The sequence below is a fragment of the Merops nubicus genome, unplaced genomic scaffold, assembly GCF_000691845.1.
Source record: "Merops nubicus isolate BGI_N331 unplaced genomic scaffold, ASM69184v1 scaffold17696, whole genome shotgun sequence".
In the NCBI taxonomy this organism is placed as follows: domain Eukaryota; kingdom Metazoa; phylum Chordata; class Aves; order Coraciiformes; family Meropidae; genus Merops; species Merops nubicus.
Window position 1 is genome coordinate 65050 of NW_008615800.1, and position 26035 is coordinate 91084.

The 26035-nt window shown below is 35.4% G+C and overlaps 1 protein-coding gene across 1 annotated transcript in view; it reads right to left on the reverse strand.

Moving 5' to 3' along the window:
* Positions 1 to 19883, reverse strand: part of LOC103775212 (AP-3 complex subunit beta-1-like) — a gene marked incomplete at its 5' end in the record, with an annotated part of 82859 nt that extends 62976 nt beyond the window's left edge. Inside the window, 7 exons of the mRNA XM_008942655.1 lie at positions 6313 to 6422; positions 10959 to 11091; positions 11977 to 12039; positions 14716 to 14787; positions 14867 to 14921; positions 17528 to 17625; positions 19722 to 19883. Of these exons, the coding sequence (XP_008940903.1) occupies positions 6313 to 6422; positions 10959 to 11091; positions 11977 to 12039; positions 14716 to 14787; positions 14867 to 14921; positions 17528 to 17625; positions 19722 to 19883 (693 nt within the window). The remainder of the gene's footprint in view (positions 1 to 6312; positions 6423 to 10958; positions 11092 to 11976; positions 12040 to 14715; positions 14788 to 14866; positions 14922 to 17527; positions 17626 to 19721) is intronic.
* Positions 19884 to 26035: the final 6152 nt, after the last annotated feature.

The window sequence follows — 26035 nt, forward strand, 5'->3', positions numbered from 1 at the left end:
ATGTTCCAAAGGTTACACTGCATTAAGACCACACTCCCAATCTATTATTTTAAATTGGGCTAAAGAATAGTAATTGAGTGGCACATTAAATTTTCCAGTATTGGAGCAGTTCAAGTTACCTGCTGTACAGACAGATACCTCTAAATAAGAATATATAGGCAACTTCAGATTTCAGTTATGCTAGAATTATTTTTCTAAAATATTTCATTACGGACTTGTTAAAATATCAGAATTCTAAGAGATCACCAATTGCAACAGTTTGGGCAGCAGCCTACTAGAAATATCCCTTTTCCTATTATTGTCTTTTCTTACAGCAAAAATAGCTCTCAGAGCAGACCAATTTCAGTAACACCGTTAATTATGAAAGGCAAACATCAGTATTGTACTATTCATAGTGAAACCCAGGACTACAGTTCAAAACCAGAATGAAATACACAAATATTTTTAAACAGTGTGCATTTAAGCACAGTGTTTTATTCTTTAGAAGTTTTTTCCAAGATTGTAAAACAAAAATGTTAGAGTAATGAACTAGTTTTAGAAAGTAAAATAAATAGACTAAAGAAAACCTAATTTGAAAAATAGTCCCAATGGAAGACAGATGAAAATTCTTAAGACTCTGCCTTTTAACCAGGTGGTTAGCTTACTATGTAAATACCATATATATTAAACACAATTTTGTGCAACAAGAATCAATATCAATTACAGACTTTTTGAATCAAATCCTGAGTGGAAGCCATTTTAATGAAAAGTGTATGTCAAACTGATGAACCCAATGTTTCTGTGTCACTGGATTCATTCAGGGTCAAAATCACACAATATTTTCAGACTTCTTTTTCCCCATTTAAGTCTTCCCATCCTCAACTCTGTAATATCAAGTACATGATCCTGCAGCCATTGTTTCCAGGGCATTCAAAACAGCAAACAAGAAATGAAGCCACTTCTAGACCTTCACTGCCTTTTTCAGTATAGCTTAAGTAGGGACCCTAAATTGACAAAAACACAGGAAATAATACTTTCATTATACAGCCCTGTTCTGCATTATCCTTAGAGGCAACCAGGATTGTAAATTACTTTGATGTTTTGTTCCATATGCCCCGAGCAAGTGGTTAAGTGCACTTTTTAAGCCGTAGTACCAGAAGGCAGTTTCTACTGCCATTTTAATCCATTTCCTGTCTGGAGGAAAATAAATAAATGGTTAAAAATAAAAAATAACAACCAGCCAGACCCTATCCCCTTAAAGCAAGATTCTGCTTACTTACAGCAGTTAGAGAAAGAAATTATAAAGATTTTACAGTTCACTCAGAACACAGCAATTCAAAAACTATTGTAGTTCAACTCTAACCTTATTACGCAACATACTAGGCTAAAGCACAACTTAGAACTGCCCGCTCTGGTTATCCACATTTATCACAAAATGAAGAGAGATTCAAACTGCAAATGAGTTTTAATTCTCTACATCCAGAAGTAAATTTGCATAGCTAGCAATTTCTTAAATTTCCCTTGGAATCAGAAATGGAGAAAGGGGTGATGATATGTGAAATGTCAGACTGGCAGCAAGAAGAAAAGGTACACAGGAGAGAACAGGTGTAAAAGACAAGTGCTGGGTTTTTTGTTTTCAAATGGCAGATCTTCAAGGACTCCTCCACTATTTGAACTTTCACACATAAAATTCCTTTAAAAAAGGATCTCCACTGATGACTGCCAGGTTTTGTTGAAAGTGCAGTTTATTCAAGCTGACCATTTCTTTCAAGTTCCGTGTACACTGTCCCTGGACACTAGTTCAAAGGCCATGTATTCCTCAAAATTCTAAAGCATTACATAGGTATTAGAAAAAGTTAAAAAAAAAAGATCATATTATGAGAATTGTTCATTACGGCATTACTTACATAAAGGTTTAAAAATACATTATTAAAGTGTATTCTAGTGAAAAGAATGTGGATAGAATCTGAAGCTTGCAGAACCAAAATATATATGAACATATGAGGTCATACCATGTGACACCTTTCCAGCACTGAGGAAAAAGAGAACTGAAAGAAAGCAAGCTGCCTCTGCTGTGAAGCCTGATAAAACACACCTAGGAATACTGCAGAGGAAGTTAAGTTTGCTGTTGTTGGATAAATGGACAGAGTAGTCTCTAAAACTCACGGTCACCTTCTCTAGTATTAAGAACGCCAGTAATGAGAAAACCAATAATTAGTAGTTCTTAATTGCTTCCATAAGTCACATGCTTTTCCCCACACACGCATCTATCTTTTTTTCTTTCTAAATTTGCAACTTCTTAACCTGCCTTTATCCCATCAAGAAGTGTTCCTCCTCATGTCTAGATTAGAATACTCTTTAGACTTCTCTGATATTTTCATTTGTATTCTAGAATGAACTAGGAATAATTCTGTGTCAGAATTCACCAGCTATCAAAAAGAAAAAACTTGCCTTAGTAGTACTGTAAGAGAAAGTCTAGATAAAAATCATACCATAACTGTAAGATACCCATCACTAAGAAAACGATCAAACGATCACTAATGGCTACAATGTACCACCATAAATTAATTTTCTAAAAAGAAAAAGGCAGAAACTAATCTGGAGACTACTATAGCTTGTTTTGTATGAGGAAATACACATATGCAGAACACCACTGAGACATTTACTCAGAGGTTATACTTGCTATGTTGATTTATATACATTCATTAATAAAATGAACTAACATAAATAAAAAGAGGAAGACTTGGGATGTAAACAAAGTGTTCTGTGTTAATCCAGTTTAATCAATGAAGTCCAAACAACCTACTTTAAAACTTAATCCAGATTAAATCTGCAAGTATTTGCACTTGTCAATTCTGAACCACAGGTATTTTGGATTTTCTATGAGTAGAATATATGACACACATTTGCCAAGATAACATTCTAAAAGCTTTTGTAAAAGCCCCTCAGTAACATCTTTGACAATGACATCCTTTAGAGGGTAGAAATGTACTCTTGTGAACAGGAAAAAAAAAAAAAAAGAAAAGAAGAAAAAATATTAAGTAACAGAAAAGACAAAAACACAGTACAATGGCAGGCAATCATCAGATGTCCCACAGGGACCTATAGGGGAAAACGTGCTACAGATTTGCAAATAACCTAGAAGAGGCTATCTAGTAAGGAGACAATCTGCTGAAACAAAACTATTCAGTGTAATACATTCACTACATTGAAGCTAATGTAAACTAAACCAGAGCCTGAACAGCTGAATATGACTTATTAGCAATAGTTAAAATTTGTGCAGAAGTGATGCAGCTGGTCTTGAAACGTTAATAACAGGACTTAAAAAAAAATATATATATATTCTATGCATATATATGGGCCCCAAGCTATTTCTAGGGAAACATATTTTGAAATCATCAATATGTTCAGAAAATTGTGGAACTGTTAAGTCAGTGTTCTGTAGAAGTGAAAAGGCAGACAATCCTAGGAGAGTGAGTTAAAAAGTACAAACCAAGTAATATCATGTCATTGCATAAAATTTCTCCTCCATACTCTGACTACTGTGCACAGTCCCAGTTACCCCACTTGAAAAATCATACAAGTATCAGGAACGACAAAGAGGGAAAGGCTTATGAGATAGATGAGGAGAGATCAGAATTTTTAGACTAGTAAGCGTGATGATGTGGATAGCAAACTCAAGCTTTCAGCCAGCAGCTTCTCAGGTACACTGAAGGTTCATCACAATGAACTTGATTGAGCTGTACTATGCACATGTCTAGGTGCTCAACAAATATCAAACACAAAATAGACCTCAGAGGTCCCTGCCTGGGATAAAAGTTTAAGGTACAGATTATAACATACAAAAGCAAAGGAAGGAAGAAAAAAAAGCAGTCTTACCAGATAGGTAAAAACCAATCAATTAAAGGGCAAACTGCAATGCATCTAGTCCTAAGCCTTACTGTAAATGAGAGTTAGTGGTCTGCAAGAGATGAGTCATTTTTAACTGAACTTCCTAGTATTTCTTATAGTTGGTCAAACATATTTAGGTTAATACTCATCCTATCACTTTCTAAATGGCTTCTATTAAATGTAGAAGAAAAGAATAATGACAAAATAAAGACAAGAATGAGTACAGTTCAGATTGAATGACCTGAAAGAAATATTGCTACTGAGGATTTTTAGGTACCTCATTATTGACAATCACAATCTCAGGCTAAAAGAAGTCAAATTTATAACATGAATGAAATAAATTTATGCACTAACCCAAAAATGTATTTGCTCTAGTATACACAAACTTTATTTTAGTAGCTAAGTGTTCACCACTGACCTAAACTAAACCATGACAAAACAACCAAAAAGTTTCTTTTTAATCTTACTTAATTGTATTTAATTCTGTTCATGATTTTATTTCTGTTTTACATAGCATTAATTTCAACTCTAAGAAGCACCAAAGAATTTCTTTGCCCACAGAGACCCACCCTCCAGTTGCTTCCAAGTTCACTCAAGACCACATTTTGTCTGCTTCTCTTCAATTCAAACAAAAGAGTCCACTAAAGACAACAGTATGCTCTTGCATAGAAGAATAGGGTTTCAATCCTAATTTCAAATGAGTCCAGAAACACTTTCTCCAACAGAAAAGGTCAGGAAAAAAAATATCAGTGTAAAATAAGTGTACAACAGTGTGCGTACAGGTATGGATATTGTATGTCAACATAATAAGGGTCAGAGATCCTTGCTTTGTGTCTTTGTGTCTTACAGTAGACAAAACCAAAGGCAACCATTACTAATTCACAACCACTCTTACCATAATAATATCAATGTGGAAAATACACATGCAGATTTCACAAATTCCAGTACTGGTTTATTAAATGTTGAAATTTCAAACCCAGAACATCAGTAACTATATGATCCAAATATCACCTTTCTAAAAGTGTAAAAATAGGCTTATTCTTCTCAAAAGTGTCTGAGGGGCTGGGGAGTTGGATTACATGATCTTTCATGGTCCCTCCCAACCCAAACCATTCTGTGATTCTCTGAAGGAATATATCAATTTTGAAATATAACAGGTGCAAGTTATTTCCAGATAATGATATGGCATTTGAATTATAAATACAAACTTCTTCCAAATTTATTCTTTAATTCAAAGTCCTAAACATACCAAAGAAGTTAAATATCTAGAAGTTATTTTAAAATCACAGAGAAAAATGTGAAATAAGATGGTCAAGAATCATCCTGAAGAGCCTACAGCATCATTATCACTACGTCTTCCTTGAATAAGCATGATTCAGATGCAGAGTTTATTTCTATGATTCACATATTCCACAGACTGCTTTCCTACTGCTATTTTCTGGTATTCTATACAACCTCATTGTTGGAGAACATGAGTATGTCAATATAGTTCAAGTGCTGCATGTCTTTTTTTTTTTACCCCTCATTCAACTTAAAAAACAGTTTTCTTTTAAAAAAAAATTCCCTGTATGTAAAACTTGAAATACTTAGAAGCATTAGTTGTATATAATAGCTACAAAATGCTTTTAAATGTGAAACAGAAACCCAGAAAAGAACTGGGTTTTTTTTCCACAATATGCGGAAATAAGATGACAAACTAATTTGGAGAAGTGCCAAAAAAATCTGCCACCTTTGGGACATGATCCCACAGGTAGTTAAGAAGCCCTACACTGTAATTTAGGATAGACCACTAAATGTTTTATGAATAACTGGGACTGTGAGAAGTATCATGGAAGTAAATATTGACATACCTAACTGTCAATTTAATCTAAGGACTGATAATAGGAAATATCACAAATTTTATTGTTAAATATCACAGAATCTTAAATACTCCAAAAAGATAAAAATGTGACTTCAAGAGACACTGCAACACATTCACAGCAGGGTGTCTGATACCACAGAAAGGTCAGCTGATTTGAGGGTAAAAGATTTGTTGGAAAAAGGTTTAGAATAAAATTTTTTTAAGTTCATCCCAGATGAATAAGACAACAGGCTGAAAAATCCTCAAGTTAAGTGCTGCTTTGCCCTTATTTTAATTTCAGCTAAGTCAATCCACATTCAAAACCTGCTGTTCATCTTGGTGTAATGTTACTAGCAATACTCAACATTTCCGTGGATCTCCTTTGAAGCATCTTCTAAGGTATAAGGCACAAATTGATGCCATCTGATAGCTTCTACTTCCTCTTCCTTAAGATCATGAAAAATGGCATGTTATGTCAAAAATTAAAAACTATGTTGTATTTCTCTTGCATATCTATTTCTATTTAGGGCCCAAATTTAAAGGAGACAGTGTGATTTTCATCAGTCAACAAGGAAAATAAGACACTGTGCATAAATACTCACCGTAATGTTATCCAAGAGTTTGGCCATATGCTTAATAATTTCACCATGATGTGCTGGCTGAGTTTGCAGCAGTTTCTTAATGACAACAACACTTTCAGCAACTACGATTTCTGTTTAAGACAAAACAAATTAATTTTAAAAGCATTTATGCAAAAGAAAATGCCATAAATAATTGACTGTAAAAGATGTTATCAGGTTTCAAAATATGCTTTGCAAAACTGAATTTTGTTTACTTGATAACAAAGATGTAAACTGCTCTACTAAGTAATACAAGTTCAACTTCCAGAATCAAGTTCTACACAGCAAAAAGAGGACAGAGAAATGTTCTCAATATAAAAACATCATCATATTGCATACTGGTTTTGAAATTCCCTTTTTGTAAAGTTGCATTTTATATTTTTCCTTTTCAAATTAAAGAGTTGCATGAAAAAACATGAGTTTTTCATTGAAATGATGCATGTTCATAAGTAATTTGCTGTCTACATTAAAAATACAAACACTTGTTTAATTTTCAAATAAATACTCAACATAAACAGTAGCAGCTCATTCATAAACAAGAGAAGTATCTAAATATTTCCTTTACACTTTTTCACCTTCTAAACAGTCTCTCCCAGGTCTATAGCCTAATCTATAGTACATTCAAATGAAGCTTCTAAATAGCAAGGTGTTGTAAGATTTATGTCAAAGTCATGCACTAGAGCGCTTAACTACTGTAACAAGTAACATTCACAGCCTGATCAACTTGTATGAAATGTACAATTTCTGAAGCTGAAAAAAAAACCACTGGTGCAGAGGTAAGCTTCTATGCAAGAGTAAACTCATGCTGTAAGGAAAGATGAAAGGAAGTCAAACACAGTCAAAGCTGAAACCAATACAAGGACTACGATAAGAGTTCAACATAATTCTAATTATAATTTCTACTACAAAAACTTAAGTTAGTAACTTAGGCACTACTTTAATGCAGTCTATGTGAGCAAATTTAAAGAACTGAACCAGCATTGTAGGTGAGTAAACTTGTACGATTCCTTTTACCCAAGTCCAGACACCACACCTGAAACTATAAACACAAGCAAAATGAATTTGTACTAGAATAAGGACTGACACAGTTCAGAAAAAGCCAGAGGTCCTTTGTGCACATGAAGAATAAAAAAGAAATTAGCATTAAATAGACACACATTTAGGTTCAAAGACAAAAAAAAAAACAAACCACCAAACAAAAGAGGGAGAAAAAATTGGCATTTCATTAAAGAAAAAGTGCATATAAGGCAACGATAAATAAACACAAGAACTTCAAAACAGACTGCAAATTATGTCTAAAAGGTCACAAAGAGTTATATTCTTAAAATAAAGACTAAATATCACAAATGACTAAATGATCAAGAATGCCTTTACCAATAAAGAAGACTGCAAGAGGTATCAGCAACTTTAATTTTTATGAGTCATAGTAAAAATCTTAGTATAATGCTCACTGCTTGTTTTCTTCAATTTTGATGCAATATGGAGATGACTATTCTGAGCAAGATAATATCTGAAGACCCTAGAGCATGACAACTTAGAAAAACCTTAGAATATATTCGGTTACACAATGTTGTGTTTTGAGAAATAATGATCTAAAAAATTGACAATGTAGTGGACAGTAAATGAACTACAGACTTTTTCACATTTGAGATCTGGCCACATGATAGCAGAATCTCAGAAAAAAACCTTAGCAAGGAATGTACTACCAAAGAACATTCAAAAAAAACTCCATTCTGGTATAGTACATTTGATACCATCAATGTTGCATCAAATTTTCTTCCACTTACATTAACTGATACTTGCAGAAACTAACACATGTGACCGAAGACTAATTTACCTACCGTTTATAATTTGTATAGTCACTCATTCTGAAAGCAGCAAAACTGCATCAGCTGGTTTTGGAAGGAATATACCAACTGAATCTCATAGCAAGGCTGTACAAGTGATTAAATGCACCCTCAGCAAATTTGCAAATGATTGTATGCTGAGTGGCACAGCTGACTAAGTTAAAAGTGGCAGCAATCAGTTGAAATTATCACAGCAACTGCTTAAAGGCAATGCATCAGTCAAAAGCCAAATGTCACACTGAAGAGCCAGAGTAACTTTTCTTTTTGTACCTTCTTCAGCAGACAAGGAAGGAAAATAATTCTCAGCCCTAAACATGCCTACCAGAAACAAGGCTCTGGGGAAGTTGAGAACTGCTCTTTAAATTTTCTTTGTGTATATATGAGTACTTTGCCTAAAATAAAATTTCCTCTCTCAGAAAATCTGGTGACTATTGTAAAGAAGAGTTATCCCAGATGGACCTGACTAGATTCCTGAATAGATTGTTTTCTGTAATGACATTCTCCCTCTCAGCATCCAAGTTCCAGAACGTTAAATGACACAGCTCCTGTGCCAGACACAGCAAGAGATTTTGGCTATTAGTTTGTACCTACAATATAGGCCTTTCCAGAATAAAAACATAAAACTGGAAGGTGTTTTTGCCACAAGCTTGTTCTTCAGGATTCTGCTCTGATTTGGTAAACTAATTTGGTCACTTATCTCCTGCAATCAAGTGAATTCCCAACATTAAGAAGCAGTGCAGAGAATGCTGAGCCAGCTCTGCTTTCAGGGACCTCAGAACTTGCTGGACTTCCCAGCTTGGGTTTCACACTATGCAAAGGCAGCAGAATGGCTTCCAGGCTTCAAACAATTATGGAAGAAGTAGCACAGCAAAAAGATTGCTTGCACACTTTAAGGGTGAAAGTTGGAGGAAAGCAAGATTAACCAAAGCTCTTAAATCTATTCTCCTACACATGCTAAATAGCTTTTTTTCTCCCTTACCATGCCTAAAACTCTAATGTTCAGTAAGCTGTGACTATCGGTAATTTCCTGCCACCTGAGGGAAGGTACCACGTAAATTATGCCATTCTATTCATTCCTCGAAAGAAAGAATAAAGACACTGCAGCTATGGTAAAGCAATTTGCTAGCTGCCAGGTTTAAAAGATCCTCAATATATCCTTTGCAGTCTTTCAGAACAGTAAGCACAAGAAGATAATTTTATTTGCTAGACAACTACTTACAAACAGTCAAGAAAACTAATCTTCTTGAGACAGACCTTTGTACACATGCAGATGCAAACATACATATATATGGAATTATTTTGAAGAAAACATTAAATTGGGAAGCTATGACAAAAGAAAAAAAGGCTTTTCCTCTTATCTTGGTTCCTTCTCCTCAAAAAGAAAAACAAAGCAAGAAAACAGAAGAGATTATTAAGTAATAAACTCAGTGTTCTGAAGTAACAATTTCATTGTTTTATTTTAGATAGAAAAGAAATGGTGATTTGTACATCCTGAAAGAAGCCTACTGATCTAGAGAAAGACTGCTAATAGCACAAAGTAGAATGAAGAGCAAGATTTCAACATTGTATTTTTAATATGGTCATTGCTGAATGCAATACAAAAAGGTATATCGTGCAGGCACAGCCTTGTAACACAATATGGGAAGATGTTTTAAATACAGCTGATAACAAGAAATGTGTAAAGGAACATAAGGCCTGGAATGCTAGGAAATGGAAGTTACCACTATTAGAACTGCCAAGCTATATACTGAGGCCTCTCAGAATTTCTCATACAAGGTGAACTGGGAAAGAAGGAGGACTTGTAGTTTATAAGCCACATAAGAGAAAGCTCTGAGTGTTATCAGTAGGTCACAGGATGACTGCGTGCTTCCAAAATGACATCCCTAATAAAGGCCTTCTCAGGATTACCACAAAAAGTATGTCCAGTAAATACAGAGAGGAAATAATGCCACTTTTCAAAGCTTAGAGTACATCTCACCTGCGTTCTCTGAACAATTCTACTTACTCCAGGCCACCACAAACCTACGCTTTTCCTCCTACCTGACAATATGATTTTAAACTAGAGCTTTCTTAATTCTATTTCCAATATTTCCAACCATATTCATGTAGCCTGTACATTATAAAACAACCTTCCAATTCTCTTACTGACTTCTGTGCAATATTAATTGGTAACTCTTAAGAATATACAATATTATCAGGTATTGATTTACAGTACTGCTATATCCTATTTTACTTTATCTGCTCCCTCTTGTGTTCCTTATGCAACTGCATTCACTACATAAAAATAACAGAAGGCTAGATTACAAACTCAAGCCAAATTCGGGGCTGTTTGTCCTAAAATTGTTTAATATGTTTTTTCAGTTGGGCACTGATGCAGTAAAAAAACCCAACAACATTCCAAGCTTTCAGCACCCTCTGCAGGCTAACTGTTTTGATGCAACTAAACTTGTAACAGCAAGTAACCTATGATAATCTCAACAGCACACACTTTAATGATTATGGCATTTTAATAAAATTCAGGTAAACACGTAATTGCAGGCTACAAGGAATTAATTTCACTAACAAAATAGAAAATAAATACCCAGTGATTATGACAGCCTTTTGAAGTGCTTCAAACAAGAATAAGCACCAGAATCACTATTTCTATCCTGACGTGTAAACTAAATTCCTATAAAAGTCAACTCCCATATAATTTTAATGTGATCTGCTCTGTGCGATTCTCATTAAGAAAAGGATTCATGTCATCAGCTAGTCAGAAAACAAACAGAACAGTTAGCTTACCATCCCTGTTGGACAGCAAACACACGAGGCCGTTAAGGCATGTGTCAGTCACTTCGGTGATGTTAGTTGCGCATCTGCCTATAGCCTGAATTGTAGCTGCAGCAAACTGTTTATCTTGGCTTTTCACATAAGTCTAAGGAAACAGGATTTTCATTAGTAAAAACTTAAGTCTTGCCAACCAAAAACTTAGCATATTATTCTCCTAAGACAGACACATTGCATAATAAATACAATCTAGAAAGCTACATTGCACGTTAAAAGTTAAAGTTTTTTCGCTCACTGTCACTTTTAGTAGACATTTTGTTGCCAGCTGCGGTCACCCACAACCATACAAACCTCTGATTTCAAGAAAGCTTGGGCCAGGGGGCAATAATGCAAAACCAGTAATCAGTGTGTGTGCAAGGTTGTAGGAGTTGATGAGCTCTCTCTTCAGTGAGGTTTCAGTTCATTTGACCAGGAGAATCTGTGAAACTGTGAATAACCTATGTGCCTGAGAACCAATACCTCTCAATGAAATCCAGCCAGAGAACAGAAGCAATGAAAACAGATGTCATAAGCAAAGGGGAAAGAAAGGACAGATACCGTTTCACAATATAGGCAAAACATCTTGCTGATAGATATACAGACATTGGAGATAATACTATTTCTTCAAATGACTTGCAGAAAGGAGTTTTGGCAAGAAATGCTAATGGGCAAATATTGCTAGGATTAAGACCATCTACTGACTTACAGTGCCAGTCAAGTTGGTAAAATTTGTTTTAAAGAATTTAGAATGATTGAGCTTTTGTCACTTTTTTTTTTGGTAGCTGGAAGGAAAAGAAGAAACAAAATACTGAAATGCTTTTTCACACATAAACCCTTCTATTATCCACTATGTTATAAGACAGTTTCATTTCCACTCCAAGGACATTTTATCCTGGAAAAGACTTGAAAAATTTAAGAATCTAGATGAAACATCCAATAACGGCAATTGGCCAACAGAGAGCGTTTCATATAAGAAGAATATACTTTCACAAACCTGAAATTCTCGAAGCAGAGTTGATATGTTGGCTTCATTTGCTAAATTTGTCAAGATTTCAAGCTACAATGAGAAAAAAAATATACTTTATCAAAAGCTAAAGTAAAGTATTATAAACAGTACCACACATACACTATACTTTTATTGTATGTAAATAAAAGATAATGCTACTAAAAATACCATCTAGAAGTCAATTGAGTATACCAGATTTCAGCATAAAGTGGTAGCAGCATTGCACTCAGGAGGAATATTCTCCTTGCAAGTACATGCTTGGTTTTCAGATCAGGACTCTAGGGTTCAGCAATGCATTTTCTACAAGCTCTAGCTTTAGTGTTGCACAGCACATCAAATGGGCTTGAGATACTCCTGTCAGCATGGTTTCCAACATTATACAACAAGCCTTAGCATGTAGGAACCATGTGACACTGCAGAGAAGAAATAATGGAAATCACAAATGCAGCTGGGGAGAAATAAAGTGCCCATCATATTCAGATGAAGTGCAATAAAAGACCTTTGAACTCAGGAAAGAAACAGTTCCATCTATGAGACTCCTCAGACCTTAATCAATATCAACAACACCAGACCCTGAAAGGCCACTTTGCTTCTGGTGAACAGGAGGATGATATAAAACACTTGGAATATATTGCTAAGATGCTGTGCTTCCAGGACATTTTAGCTTTGAAGAAGAAAGAATTCCAGTACAAAGATCAGGCCAGACAAGGCTCTGAGTAGCTTGACCTAGTTGGAGATGTCCCTGCTTGTGGCAGGGGGGCTGGACTAGATGACCTTTGGAGGTCCCTTCCAGCCCAGACATTCTAGTATTCTATGAAAATAAAACTCTGTCTCTGTAAAGGGAAGTAATGTCTCGGAAATCTGTTCGTATTTTCTGAGTTGGATGCACATAGACAAGGACACTTAATTCATAAGTCCACCTGTACTTCAGAATTAATTTGGTAAGGCCTGTCTACTAAAGCCTCTTGAGCTTAAAGGCTCTAATAATAGGCTCTTGCTATCTAGCATAGCATACAAACCAACAGGTAACTGAAAGAGAGGAACAGGCAGGGAAAAAGGAGACTATTTTATAGTACACAAAGGCTACCAATGGAATCCTACAAATACCTGTTTGTCTTTTGCTTTTCAACACATCCGTATAATGAACTATGAAAGTAATGTGAAGACAGGTAACAGTTTTCAGCTGACACTACAGTTTTCGGGGAAAGACAAAGGCTGACTAAGAAAAGCTGCATAAACTCCTTGAATATTAGGTGACTGGTTGAAAAAATGGCAAAAAAACCCCAAATAACTACACAGACAAATGTAAAGTAATGTTCCTTACTGGGGGAAAGCCTTAACTTTACAGAAAATGATACACTCTGAGTTGATTACTACTGGTTATAACTGACAATTTGTGGTTAAAGTAGAAAACTCCATGAAAATACAAGCTCAATGCTAGGCAGTGATCAAAAAAGCAAACTTGATGCTGGGAAAGAAATGGTGAGAAAAAAACAAATCTAAACAGTGCAGATTCCAGGGTGCTCCTATATCTTAAACACTGCCATAGGTCTTGTCCTCCTACCTTGTAGCAGACAGGATGAAACTACAGGGCTAAAGGATAGAGAAAAGCATAAGATTTTCTTCTGTTGGATAACACTAAGTCTTAATAGTATTCCAAACAGATTTCATAATCGTTGAATGTGGAGAAAATCTTTTTACCTCCAGCTGTCTCAAATTTACATAGATTTAATGTTGTACTAATAAATACGTGATGGGCTTGGGACAGCTATCTTTGACTGCACCACTCCATGTATGTAATGAGGGTGCAACATGGATGTACATTAAAATAAGGACAGAATAATGTTTCTTTAAGAAACCTATACCTTCCACTGCTAAACACAAGGTGCCTATGACAGTCTAAATCAAAACAACAGAAAAGGCACATAACAGTAGACAATTTTTAAGCTATTGTTTTGTCGAGGATTTCACATCTGTTAAAGACTAAGAATAGAAAAAACAAGAAGACGACAGCCTAAAACATGCTTTGAGATGTGGCCTTGAGGACAGCCTAAAGTAATTCTTACGCTGAATGTCGACTTCAAAGGGAATTTGAGACTCTAACACTACCATATTTTGTTCAGGGAAACAGATTTAAACTCTCTTGAGTTTATCGAAGACTGTGTTGTTTCATTTCTCTTCATTTGAGAAGATTCTTCCTCACACGAAAACACTCAAATTCTAGAAGTTTGAATAGCTGGTTACAGAAAAATAATCATAGAATCATAGGTTTGTCAGGGTTCGAAGGGACCTGAAAGATCATCTAGTTCCAACCCCCTGCCACAGGCAGGGACATCTCCCACTAGATCACGTTGCTCAGAGCTCCAACCAGCCTGGCCTTAAAAGCTTCCAGGGATGAGGCCTCCACCACTCCCTGGGCAAGCTGTTCCAGTGTCTCACCACCCTCATGGTGAAGAACTTCTTCCAAACATCTAATCTGTATCTACCTACTTCTAGTTTTGCTCACAGCCCATCTCTCACCTACAACATGGTAATAAGAGAACTTTCAGACAGCCTGACAAACCTGAAGGACACTTGTGGACTTAATTAAAAGCCACAACTCTACACTTGTTAGTGAAAAAAAGGAATAGCACAAAATGATGTGTCATATCAGTGCAAGAAAATTTTACCTTCCTGTTGTAAACAACTTGTACACCTGTATATAGACAAATTCAATTTTAAACTCACCTTCAGTGTTTTGATCATTGTTGGATCAGTTGATCTAACATAGAAACTCTTCAGGTAAGGTTCAAACATACCCTGAAAGGCAGAAGATATTAAAGCATCTCACCTGTGTTTCATATAAAACATGATTTAGAAAATTGTAAATAGGGTATACCTTTCTCTGAATTGACATAGTGGCAATATTTTGCAGAACAATGTACTGCACCTCCCTAGAATTTGAAAAGAAAAGCAAGAGTTACTCTGCAAAATTACAGACACACAGAAAACACACAACATGGCATAGAAAGTCCAATTCTATTTGAACCCCAAGTTAGTTATACATTTGATGAGGCACAAACATAGAATGAAAAATCTTATTTCCCAGTGCTAGAAGTTCATCATCTGATCCACAGGAAGATGAACACGGAAACCAGGCTTTAATTTTTAAAAACTTCCAAATGGAAAAAATTATGGCAACAGTGCACTGATTCTGTTCTGTTTTGGGTTTTTGTTTAAAACATCACAATTTTGGTATCCCCAGAAATACCTCACAAAAACCTTACATTTTATCCACCATCTGTAAACTTAAATATTTCACAGTGATGCAGCTGAGAACAATAACACATGGGCTTCATCTGTAGTGTGGAAATGACTGCCTTAGTTACAAGTACAACTAATCCCTGCAAAACTAGCAAAGATCTTTATGACTTTTTGTCTTTAACAAATTTCCTAATAAATTTCAAAAACAGACAGGGTCTCCTGCAACTTAAAGAGTATACACTGGCAGGCATATGCATCTATCAAAAAAGCACCACTTCAACCTAACAGTCAAGATACAAACAGAATTATATAACAGTCTAAACACAAAAACATTAAACATATTTGCAGGATATTCTCATCATTATTGTATTAGTTTAAAAGCCTCAGCAGCAGTGAGCAAAAGGAAATCTGGGTACTAGTCTAAACCTTTTAAACTACAGAATTTCTGCCACCAATTGCTTAAAAACTAACTAACAATCATACATGCAATTTTTCTGAACCAAGAGTGCTTAAGTTCTTTCATGATGCAAATCATATCCTAATAGAGAAATCACCACATCCATTATGTCCTCTTATTCAAAACTGTCTAATAGCCCTGTGGTAATTACAGCTGTTGCTTACCAAAAAAAGTAATAATAGAGAGGTACTTAATACCTTTTAAACCTATTTTTATGTTATTCTTACATAGGGACATAGAAATAGTCAGCTACAGATGATGAACCAAGTCTGGAAATTGCTATGAAATGCTCTTCCAGCCACTCTCACCCTAACAAGATTATAGCATATTTGACATTAATTTAAAGGCCACAGGCACATAACTTCAAGGGCAAACAGCAAAAGCTGATTTTGAAGTGGCTGTGATAGCAAAAGTGTTTCATACAGACTGGTAACAGAGAACACAGAAGCCATTCAGCATAGGAAAATAAGAAGACCAGCACCACTTTAGGCACTAGTTGAGGTACAGGAAATATATGACTTCTCTTTATACAAAATTTGCGTGTAACTGAGCAATAAATGACATCCAAAAACAACCCTTTAAATCTGTGAGTGTGAGTCTAGTTCTATATGCTACCCATACATATGTCAAACTGCTTTAGCCATTTTAATAAAGAGAATGGGCTGCATACTATAATATAAAACCAAACAAAAACCAAAACATAAACCCAAAAATAACAATGATTGATTTTTATCCGAAATAAAAGCATAAATACTCTACCGAGCCATTTTTTTTTTCCTTTACTAACTTCTAAATGCTAGAGACATTGGCTATGGCTAAGCTGCACAAATTAACAGAGAAAGAGCTTTGTGGTGACTGGTCTTACAAAAGCTAAAGCCCATCTAAGATGAGTAATTTTGTCAGACACAAGAAAACATTTTTTTAAAAAGCTTTTTGCCTGTTTCATGTGACCACCTTTAAAAAAGAAAGCATCTTCACAGTGAAATTCTAGCCCAAGACTATGTTTTGTTAGAAAGTTATTCTGAAAACATCTCAATTGTGTCTTCTATCACAACTTCAGGGCTTTTCATAGATACACAGAAGCTCAAAATCTAAAAATTTAGATGAAAATAAAAACACTTTTATTCAGCAAATGTTGCCATAGTATGTCAAAACTATGAAACACAAAGGAAGAGTATTATCAATCTTACGAACCATGGGGCCAATGAGACCCTTCAGAGCAAAGTAGACAAGGTCACACTGAAGGTGATAAAGTCAAAATTACATGTTCTGAATTATGTATAAACTTGTTCTTTAAAAAAAATGTTCAAGGATTAAGGGAACATAAGGGATTCAAGCAGCGTCAACTGCTATTTTAAGAAATGTTTCTTAATTCCTCTGTCAAGAAAACGCCTTCAATATAGAGTGCAGAAAAGGGAAATACACACATGAAGACTACTTTAGTGCCTACCAAGACAGTAAGAAACACCAAAACAATTAAATTTCCATTAACTTCCTTTAATAATAATTTAAAAAAAAAATCAAGTAAGTAAGCAAACTGCTTAGTACTGCCTCTATCTGTATGCTACCTAGACAGCCATTATACTTCTCAGAATGAAAGTCATAATTCAGAAATAAACACTTACAATACTGAAGGATCAATGGATGCAATACTGAAAATGGTGGAATTATTTTAATGAGCCTCATTTGTTTAGTAAAAATTAATATTACAGGACAATTTTAAAATGAAAATCTAACAGTGCAATAGTTATATCATTATCACTATGGCTAAACAGGTATGTACAAAAAACTCTCACAATAATGGTAGATATAGCAATGTAAAGTACAGACTTGACCTACCTATTACTACGGAGTAAACGCACTAATGACTTAGAAACAATGCCAGCTTCAGATTTGGGTGCCAAATGCCAGTAAAGCTGGGCAACTGCCATTACCACCTAGAAAAATAACAGTCAGAACAGCATGTTAACTGCAAATCATCATACGTAACGTTTGCTTCAGACCTGCAAAACGACCAGCTCACTCCTCTTCAGAAAGCAAAGTGCATAGTCAAGTTCCTCAAAATCAATAAAACAGATGGGGGGGAAAACATGCAAAGACATTTTTATTCAAAAATCAAAGTTAATTAATTATCTTTAATTCCTCTCAGTATTCACTGCATACTATAATATGCAGAAAGACAGAGGAAGAAAGACAAAAAGAGAAAAAACATAGGTTACTGAAACTACAAACATACTGGTATCATGGTTAATAAGTCAGTATTGCTAACATCAGCTGTACAAATTAATGAGGAAATACAATTTAAAAATTCTGCAAAATTTGTGCTTTTATTTTTATTAAATACAGGTTCAGTATTTCCTATTATTTAATTTCCACTTAAAGTTTTTCATTCCATTAACGCTGTTATGCAATTTACAAAAGGGCAGCTGCTTTACTGGCAACTTCTGAAGTCTCAAATCCAGAAGAAAGTAAAAACTTCAGTTGTTTGGCTAGTATAAAGCAGAAGACTGTTATAAGCAACTTAAAAACTCATACTCCCCCCCCAAGTTTTCTCATAGATAAATGACAGATGTTGAACTTCATGCTAATGAGTAAGGCATGTCTCAGACCTCCCTACAATCCCGTCATGGTCAACATTCTGTTCAAAACAAAACAAAAGCAGAAAGGAGACTCCAAGTAAAGCCATCATTATGACACTTGACTTCCAATCTTAATCTTAGCACTAATGAAACAAATATTATTAAATGATGAAAAATAACTACAAACATCTGAAAAGAGGAAATAACTAGAAGATTTTTACAATTAATACAGGGTTCTCATACTACTGACAAAAATCTAAAGTCAAAGAGAAAGTAGTTAATTGCTGCTAAATTCTTTGAATGGTACAAAGTTGGTGTAAAAGCAATTCAAATTTCACTTGACAAACTGCACTTCAGCATCTCAGTTAAGTTTAATATCAAAAAGTTATAAGATCGTAAATAGGGTACTGATTCTCACATTTAACAGCTCTAAAGAAAATAATTTATGGAATGTGGACAAATAAGCAACTGAACCTGTTCTCAGCGTGGTGTGATGGCAAAGATAGCTAACACACTTGTTCTTTGCACATGATGAGGAAATATTGTACAGACATTTAACAGATTCCAGCAAAAAGTTGTGCAGAATTATTGTAGAACTGTACTCAATTTATTTACAAAGTTTGGTGGCAGGTTATAAGTGGCTTTGAAAAGAATTAGACATCATTGGAATCTAGAAATATGTTCCAGGACAGAAACAAAACCTGATCTGTTTAGCTTATCAAAATAGGTTTGGAGGTGACGTAATCATGGTGCAGTAATTGTTTTTGTAATTATATGAATATTCTATATCAATGGAATTCTTTTCCTGAAGAAATCTTGTCCTTATTAACAGGACAAACCAAGGTTAGAAATCAAAGTTCTGTGATCTGAATAATGTCACAATGATTAACCTTCAGCATGGCTTTTTCTGCTTTTACCTGCAACTTAGATCTCATGGAAATATTGAAGAACATAGTATACTCATTACATTCTATCTATCCTGGAACTTTGCCAAGGCACCAGCACTAACATTCTGGCTTAGACTGGGAAATACTTTAACCATACTATTGGCTGCTTTTAAAATGTGAGACTCAAAGGAAATAACAACTTAATGAATCAATAACAACTATGATTTTCAAATTGACAGTCTGTGCCATTCTAGTTACTGAGAACTTAAACATTAAAACCTAGCTATGGTAAAGTCATCACATGCTATAGAATGTGGCTTCAAGTGTTCTCATATTTTCTCTAATATTTTGTTTGTCCTTAATATTTGGAGCATATATGACATTCAGTTCAGATCTTTTGCTTAGAACATAAGATTATTTCAGAAAAGAATCACCACACTTCTGTAAGTTACTAGAGAATATTATGACCACTTAAGAAGTATAATTTTACTTTTCAATCTTTTAAATTTTCTAGAAGCATAGATATTCAGTAACTCAACATTTTAGTAAAAAATAAATTTGTCATACAGCAGCATTTCGGCTCTGAAGCAAGGGCTTTGTATTTCGTAACAGGAGCCTGTGATCTGGGTCCATAGTATAGGTGTTTTTCACTTTCTGATCCTTCTCTTTTTGTTCTTCATCAGATTCATAGAAATTATTTTCATTGTATTCTTCCACCACCTCATCATCCTGTCAAAAGACAAATTGACAAAAGCACACACAGAATACGTCAATCAACCGGTTTTGTTCACCAAGGAAGTCACATGCAATACCACAGTTCCATGGAAGGTTTATACACTTTTTTAAAATTGGCTCTTCTACCCTAGTTTGCTCAAAGCAGTAAATGCACCAACATGAAAAACAGCTTAACAATAGATGCAAAATTTCCTTAGAAATAAGATGAGCTGCTCAATGAAGTATCTTTATTAACACTCTATAAACTAGATTAGGTATGAATATTGGAATTTTTTGGACTTAAAGTCTATGGTCTGAAATTTACATTTCTGAAAACAGTCACTTACTTAAAGTTCCCTCTTCAAAAACTTCACGCAAATCATGTGCATCTTCCCTCTCTAGCAATATATAAATTATCTGTGAAAAACAGCGAACCTCAAAAGAAAGGACTGCTTTTCATTGTGTGGGTTTTTTAGGTTGGTTGGTTTGGTTTTGGTTGTTTTTGGTTTTTTTTTAAAGAAGTTAGATGGAACAAATGTAATGTAGTGTACCCTGAGCCTGGTCTTCTCTGATGAAACAAAAATCCTTGAGCTGTTTTAAATAAAGTTATGAATTATCACCATAGTGTCATTTAAAAAAACAGCATAACACACAGAAGCAATTACAGCCTGAGGTAATATTAAATTAGACCTCTCTTATTCCATAAGGCTAAATAAAAGAATATAAAGCAATATATCTGATCATGTAAACATAGTAAATTAAAACAAATCTTAAGATTTCTGATGTGGATCAAAAAATGGATAAAGAATAGAACTGACACGTTCCATTATGCTTATATTTAATTAGTATTTAAAAGTTTACAAACTGAAAAGGAAAATAAGAGGGAAAACATCAGGATTAGATCAAAACAGAACATCATGCCCCAGAAGCTGCAGTCTGGACTGTTAATACTGAAAATACTCAACATTACAAAACTTAAAAAAAAAAAAATTAAAAAAAACTCCTGACTTCTGCAACTAGTTATATCAAAGTGCATGCCCTTGCTTTCCTAAATTCTTCCATCTCATTTTGTCACCAAAACACCCAACTAAACAAAAAAGCATTACTGTGCCTAGCTGGAACCAAATACCATCCACACCAGTATCTCTGCTTGTCTTCCTCTGAAGTCTCTGTCAACTACTTTAAGCAACACTCAACTCTACACAATGGTTTAAAAAGGACTACTTAAATCTTATGCAAAATTCCTGATATTTTAAGAGACATAATTACTTTTGAGACAAATTTATCTTTTTAATTCTAACTGTCAGTAGCAAAGCCATCAAAAGTGAATGGAAGAATAGCTAGGGATGAAAATAAAGACTTATTTAATAGGCCGTCAGAAAACTAGGCAAGGGTAACTTCAAACCTTTGTTGCACACCTTGGTCAAATGTCATGTCTGGTAAAAGAACCCACAGAAGTATCTTCAGTCGAGGCAGGGCAATGGGGGAGGGAAGGAAGAAGGGACAATAAATCAAAGTTGTTGCTTTATTCTGGTTTTTATTACAGCTTGAAAGGACACTGAAAACAAAACATTGCCTCACATTTCTTCTCATTTTTATTACTTGATGCCAACAGCGCTCTCAGTGTTTTACAGAATCCCTGGCAAGCTCTTAAATTTCTTATGCAAGAACCACTAAAGTGATTTAGTTTGTTTACTTCTCTTTCTATGTATCTTTCTGGTAGTCACCCTTCTAATAGAAAAACTCAAAATAAATCAAGAGTACTGGTACCCAAATTCCTCTGTTTGTCTATAGGAAAAGAAACTTAAAGCACAATTCCTGATCCCAGTGCATCTCAACTCTGGACAGAAGAAGCATTCTTTAGCAGATGGATGGTAATTCAGCCTTCATTGATTCCATCTTCAGTATCCCTGCCTTGACTGCTAAAAGGCATGCACATCAGTACTATTGAACTCAATGGGAATACAGAGTTGGAAATTGTATTTAACTCATTAATCACTGTTGAAAAGAAACAGCTTGAGCTCTCACAGTTCTGACTTGTTTTTCTTAAAGAATTGTTGGTTAGAAGCTTATTTGTAGCAGAGCTGCAAATAATCATAAAACAACTTATGCCTCTTATGAAAACAATTTTAACCTAAATCCCATTAGTCTTTATACTGAATCACTGCAATACTTCTGCTGTGAGGGTATGAAGAATGTGGTCTTTTTTCATTTTCATGTATTGTTGCAATCTTAGAATGTTCCTCTTCTCTCAAGCACGTTGAGATCTAGCATGAAATAATAAAGTTCCAGGCAAAGGATGATGACATAGGGAAATAAGTGTAATGAACTGAAATTTTCTAAATCCAAGTTAAGTCCAAATCAGTCAGAATTTGTAGTCACAAGGATCTAAGGCAAAGAGAATATATAATACTGCAAGATTTGCACATTAACATGGAAAGGAAACCAAAGGAAGTAAAAGAGCCAGGAGACTGAAATACAAAACCTGCAGGCTTACTGGTGTGCAAACGTTCTTTTTTCGAAATATACGAATCATCCTAGACATGGAGAACAGTTACCAGGAAATAGGAAAACAGTCCATCACACACAATCCCTTAAGCCTTAACCTGAACTGCTGTCTATATCCACTACCAAAAAGAGACAATTGTATATTTAGAATCATAGAATCATTTAGGTTGGAAAACAACCTCAAGATAAGCGAGTCCAACCATTCACCAAGCACTGCCAAGTCCATCACTAAAACATATCCTTAAACACCATGTCTAGAATTCCTTCAAATACCTCCAGGGATGGTGACTCCACCACTTCCTGGGTAGCCTGCTCTAATGCTTGACACTTCTTTTCAGTGAATAAATTTTTCCTAATGTCTAATCTAAACCTCCCCTGGTGCAACTTAAGGCTGTTTCCTCTTCTCCTATCACTTGACGCCCACCTTGTTATTCCCTCCATGCAGTTTTAGAGAGCAGCAAGGTCTCCCCTCAGCTTCAGTTTCTTCAGACCTAGCTGAATCATTGCTCTGTCCCCAGACAAATTCTGTAGTGCGTAGAGCAAGTATTGACGCTTGTACGAAAGGAGGAGACTGGGAACAATATTACTTTTTCTCTGAAATGGCAGAGATCTAGCTTCAAGGTGGAAACCACAACCAAAGCCTCTTGGTGTTGTAACCAAGGGGGAAAGCCTTTTGCAGAGATCTAAGAAAAAGCCTTGATGCTCAGTAGTAGTGCTAGTGGTGTCCAGGATAACAACAGCAACCAGAACAGCATGCCCCTTACACTAGGTTCTAAATCTTGGACTCCAACTAGGAAAGAAAGTATGAATGGGGTATAATGGAGAAAGCAACACTTAACATTCTCATATTTTTACTGCCAACAGAGGACTGAAAATAAGACTTTTGCCTTTGGGCAATGAAGTCTTCTTGTTTTAATTGTTAATGTTGAATGAACAACTGCAAGCTTCCACAGAAAACTGTCTGCAAACATATATTCCAAACCTCACTACCTATACTGAACCCACACTAACCTGTGGGAAATGCCTTGAATAAATGCCAGCTATTGGTGGTACTCAAATTTTACTCTCCCAGATTTCTAATTAGTGCTCAAATTGATGATAAGTTGTATAAAAAAACAGCTCAATTAGGGAAAAGAGAAAAAAAAAAAAAAAAAAAAACAAAAAAAACCAACACACAACAAAAACCACACCCACAGAACAATATTCTGACCTTTTTTGACAGAAGAGAGACAGACAAGAGTTCAGGGAGTAGATTAAAATGTTCCTATGCTTTGTCTTGTTCTTTCAATCACCTTAGATGTTGTTTCATATTTGGTCATACCACTTCATACTTGTTAGCTTGTTTAGTTTTTAAAAGCATGTTTTATTTTCACCAGAATCAGTAAAGTGATCTGGCTCAATTTGTAGCCATAGGATCACTGAAACTAGTTAATCTTCAAAAACAGTAGGTGGTAAAATGAGAAGGACAGAACAGAAGCCTTCCCTTTCAGTAGCAGTCTTTAGTTAAACTGCATGAGGTACATTTAACAGTTTGTAGCAGTACATGATTTAGCTGTGCTATTAGTAGCTTTTCTAAATTGTGAAATAACTAAAAAGTTCGGGACCCTGCGAGAATGAAGTGATTAAAAACTGAGAGACACCACAAGTGTTCCAGTCTAGGAATTGCAAATGGCCTGAGTGCATTCCCCATCTTCTGTGATGTATTCAATCCAGCAGCCAAGTAAGTATTTCAGTGTGAAAGAATTTCCATAATTCTTTTTTTACGTTCTTCCAGACATACAGTTTAGGGACATCTTCATAAAGCATTAACAGCTTAAATGAAGAAACTGCTGGATAACAAGTTCCATTAGCCTGTTTTTAAAGTCACTAAGTAAATGAGCTAACATTTAACTGAGATCTTGCTTGAAATCACGTTTAATTGCATATGGCATTAAAGTTGAGAATATGGCTTTCATTCAGGGTAAAGCACATCATTGTGAATGCTACAATTACCCCCAAACAAAGCTCCACACATGCACTAACTCAGAGTTAAAGTAAAACTTCACTGAAATCTGAAGCATGAACACATTTTATTTATCCCATTACCAATCTTAACTCCATCTTCTACTCAAAAGTAATTCAAATATTTGTATTCCTAGGTTAAGTAGGCATAACTGACTTTAAAGCTACAAAACTTTAGTTTCTCTCCTCAGATTCATAAGGAAATACATTCACAGGTTTTTTTTGACTCAGAATCTGTGGCAGACAAGATTTTAGTTATCTTCTGTAGCCCTTTCTAATATATCTAAGAACTGCTGGCCGGAGAGTTTTGGATAAGCCAAGTTTTGAAGGTAAGAGTTTTGGGACTATTCACTAGCTGGTGTATCAGACTGCAAAACCAAAACCATTTTTGCCAACTAGGATCAGCAGCCTTCTTGCTGTATCTTGAACAGCATCCTTGGAAAAGGGAAATGGAAAATTTTGCCAATTAAAAAATTGATGTATCCAAGGCAGATTTGAAATATTGATGCTGTCTGTGAGGATGTGTGCCTAAATCCTTACACATGCTTCACAGAACACTGGGATGGACCTACCTTTGGTCTGTAAGAGCAAACCAAATATTAAGGTCAAGATTGCTCAAAAAGCCAAGAAGATGAGCTGTAACAAGTTTCTAACAGATGAGCAGACCTCAACCAATCACACTTAATTAATAACTGCATACTGACAGAAACATCCACCCTCTCCACAATAGGAAATCCTAGAATAAGATACAGGTCTGTCAGTATAGGTAAAGCTTGATATGAAGAACTGATGGTGGTCTGAAAATAAGACACATGGTAAAAATATTTGAGAAATTAAAGTGTAATCAACGTAATCTGCAGCCTGGATGGAGAAAGGCCTTAGAAGGCACAAAGCCATGCTTGCCCCAGAGATTTTCAGGTACTAATTGAATGACAGCAAGTTATAACTTCTGTCTTACTAAGTTGAAAAGTCAAAGGATAAAGGGACCAGATCATCCATTCCAGAAATAATTGCTTCCTTTCAAGTGCAAGCCATCAAAGTATACTCACTCGTTCTTAGACAGGCTGTCATTAAAACCAGTTCTGTGATAAAGACATGCTACTGTGAATGGACTAACAGAACCTATTAATTATCTGATGGCATGCTGTGATGGCCATGTGAGAGTACGGGAGTATTTCAGGTGCCTAAGTGTAAGTATCTAATGCCATTTTACACTCCCTAAAGTATGAGAAATATCTGTGCGTGTCTGGCAGATCCTGAAGGCATGAAGCTGTCCTGGTTTGGGGTAGAACAGAACTAATTCTGTTCAGTAATTTTACTTATCAGCTAAAGCTCTTCTAACTAACTGCACTTTCTGAGGTTAGCAGCAGATTTTTGCAGACAGCGTCTGTCTCTAGCAGTGATAACACTCCATGTTTGGAGTTACTGCCAGGGACTGGTGTGCAGACCAAGGTCACTGCTAAGCTTGTGCACCACACAGCACGTAATAGAAAACAAAGGCCACACCTACAGGGAGGAGCTGACAAGACAAGTGACCCTAAAACTCACCAATGGGATATTCCATCCCGTATCCATCATACTCAGTATAAAAGCTGAAGGACAACAAGGGTCAAGCCCTCCTCCTCCCTCAATTTTGCTCCTTCAATGGCTGGCATCCA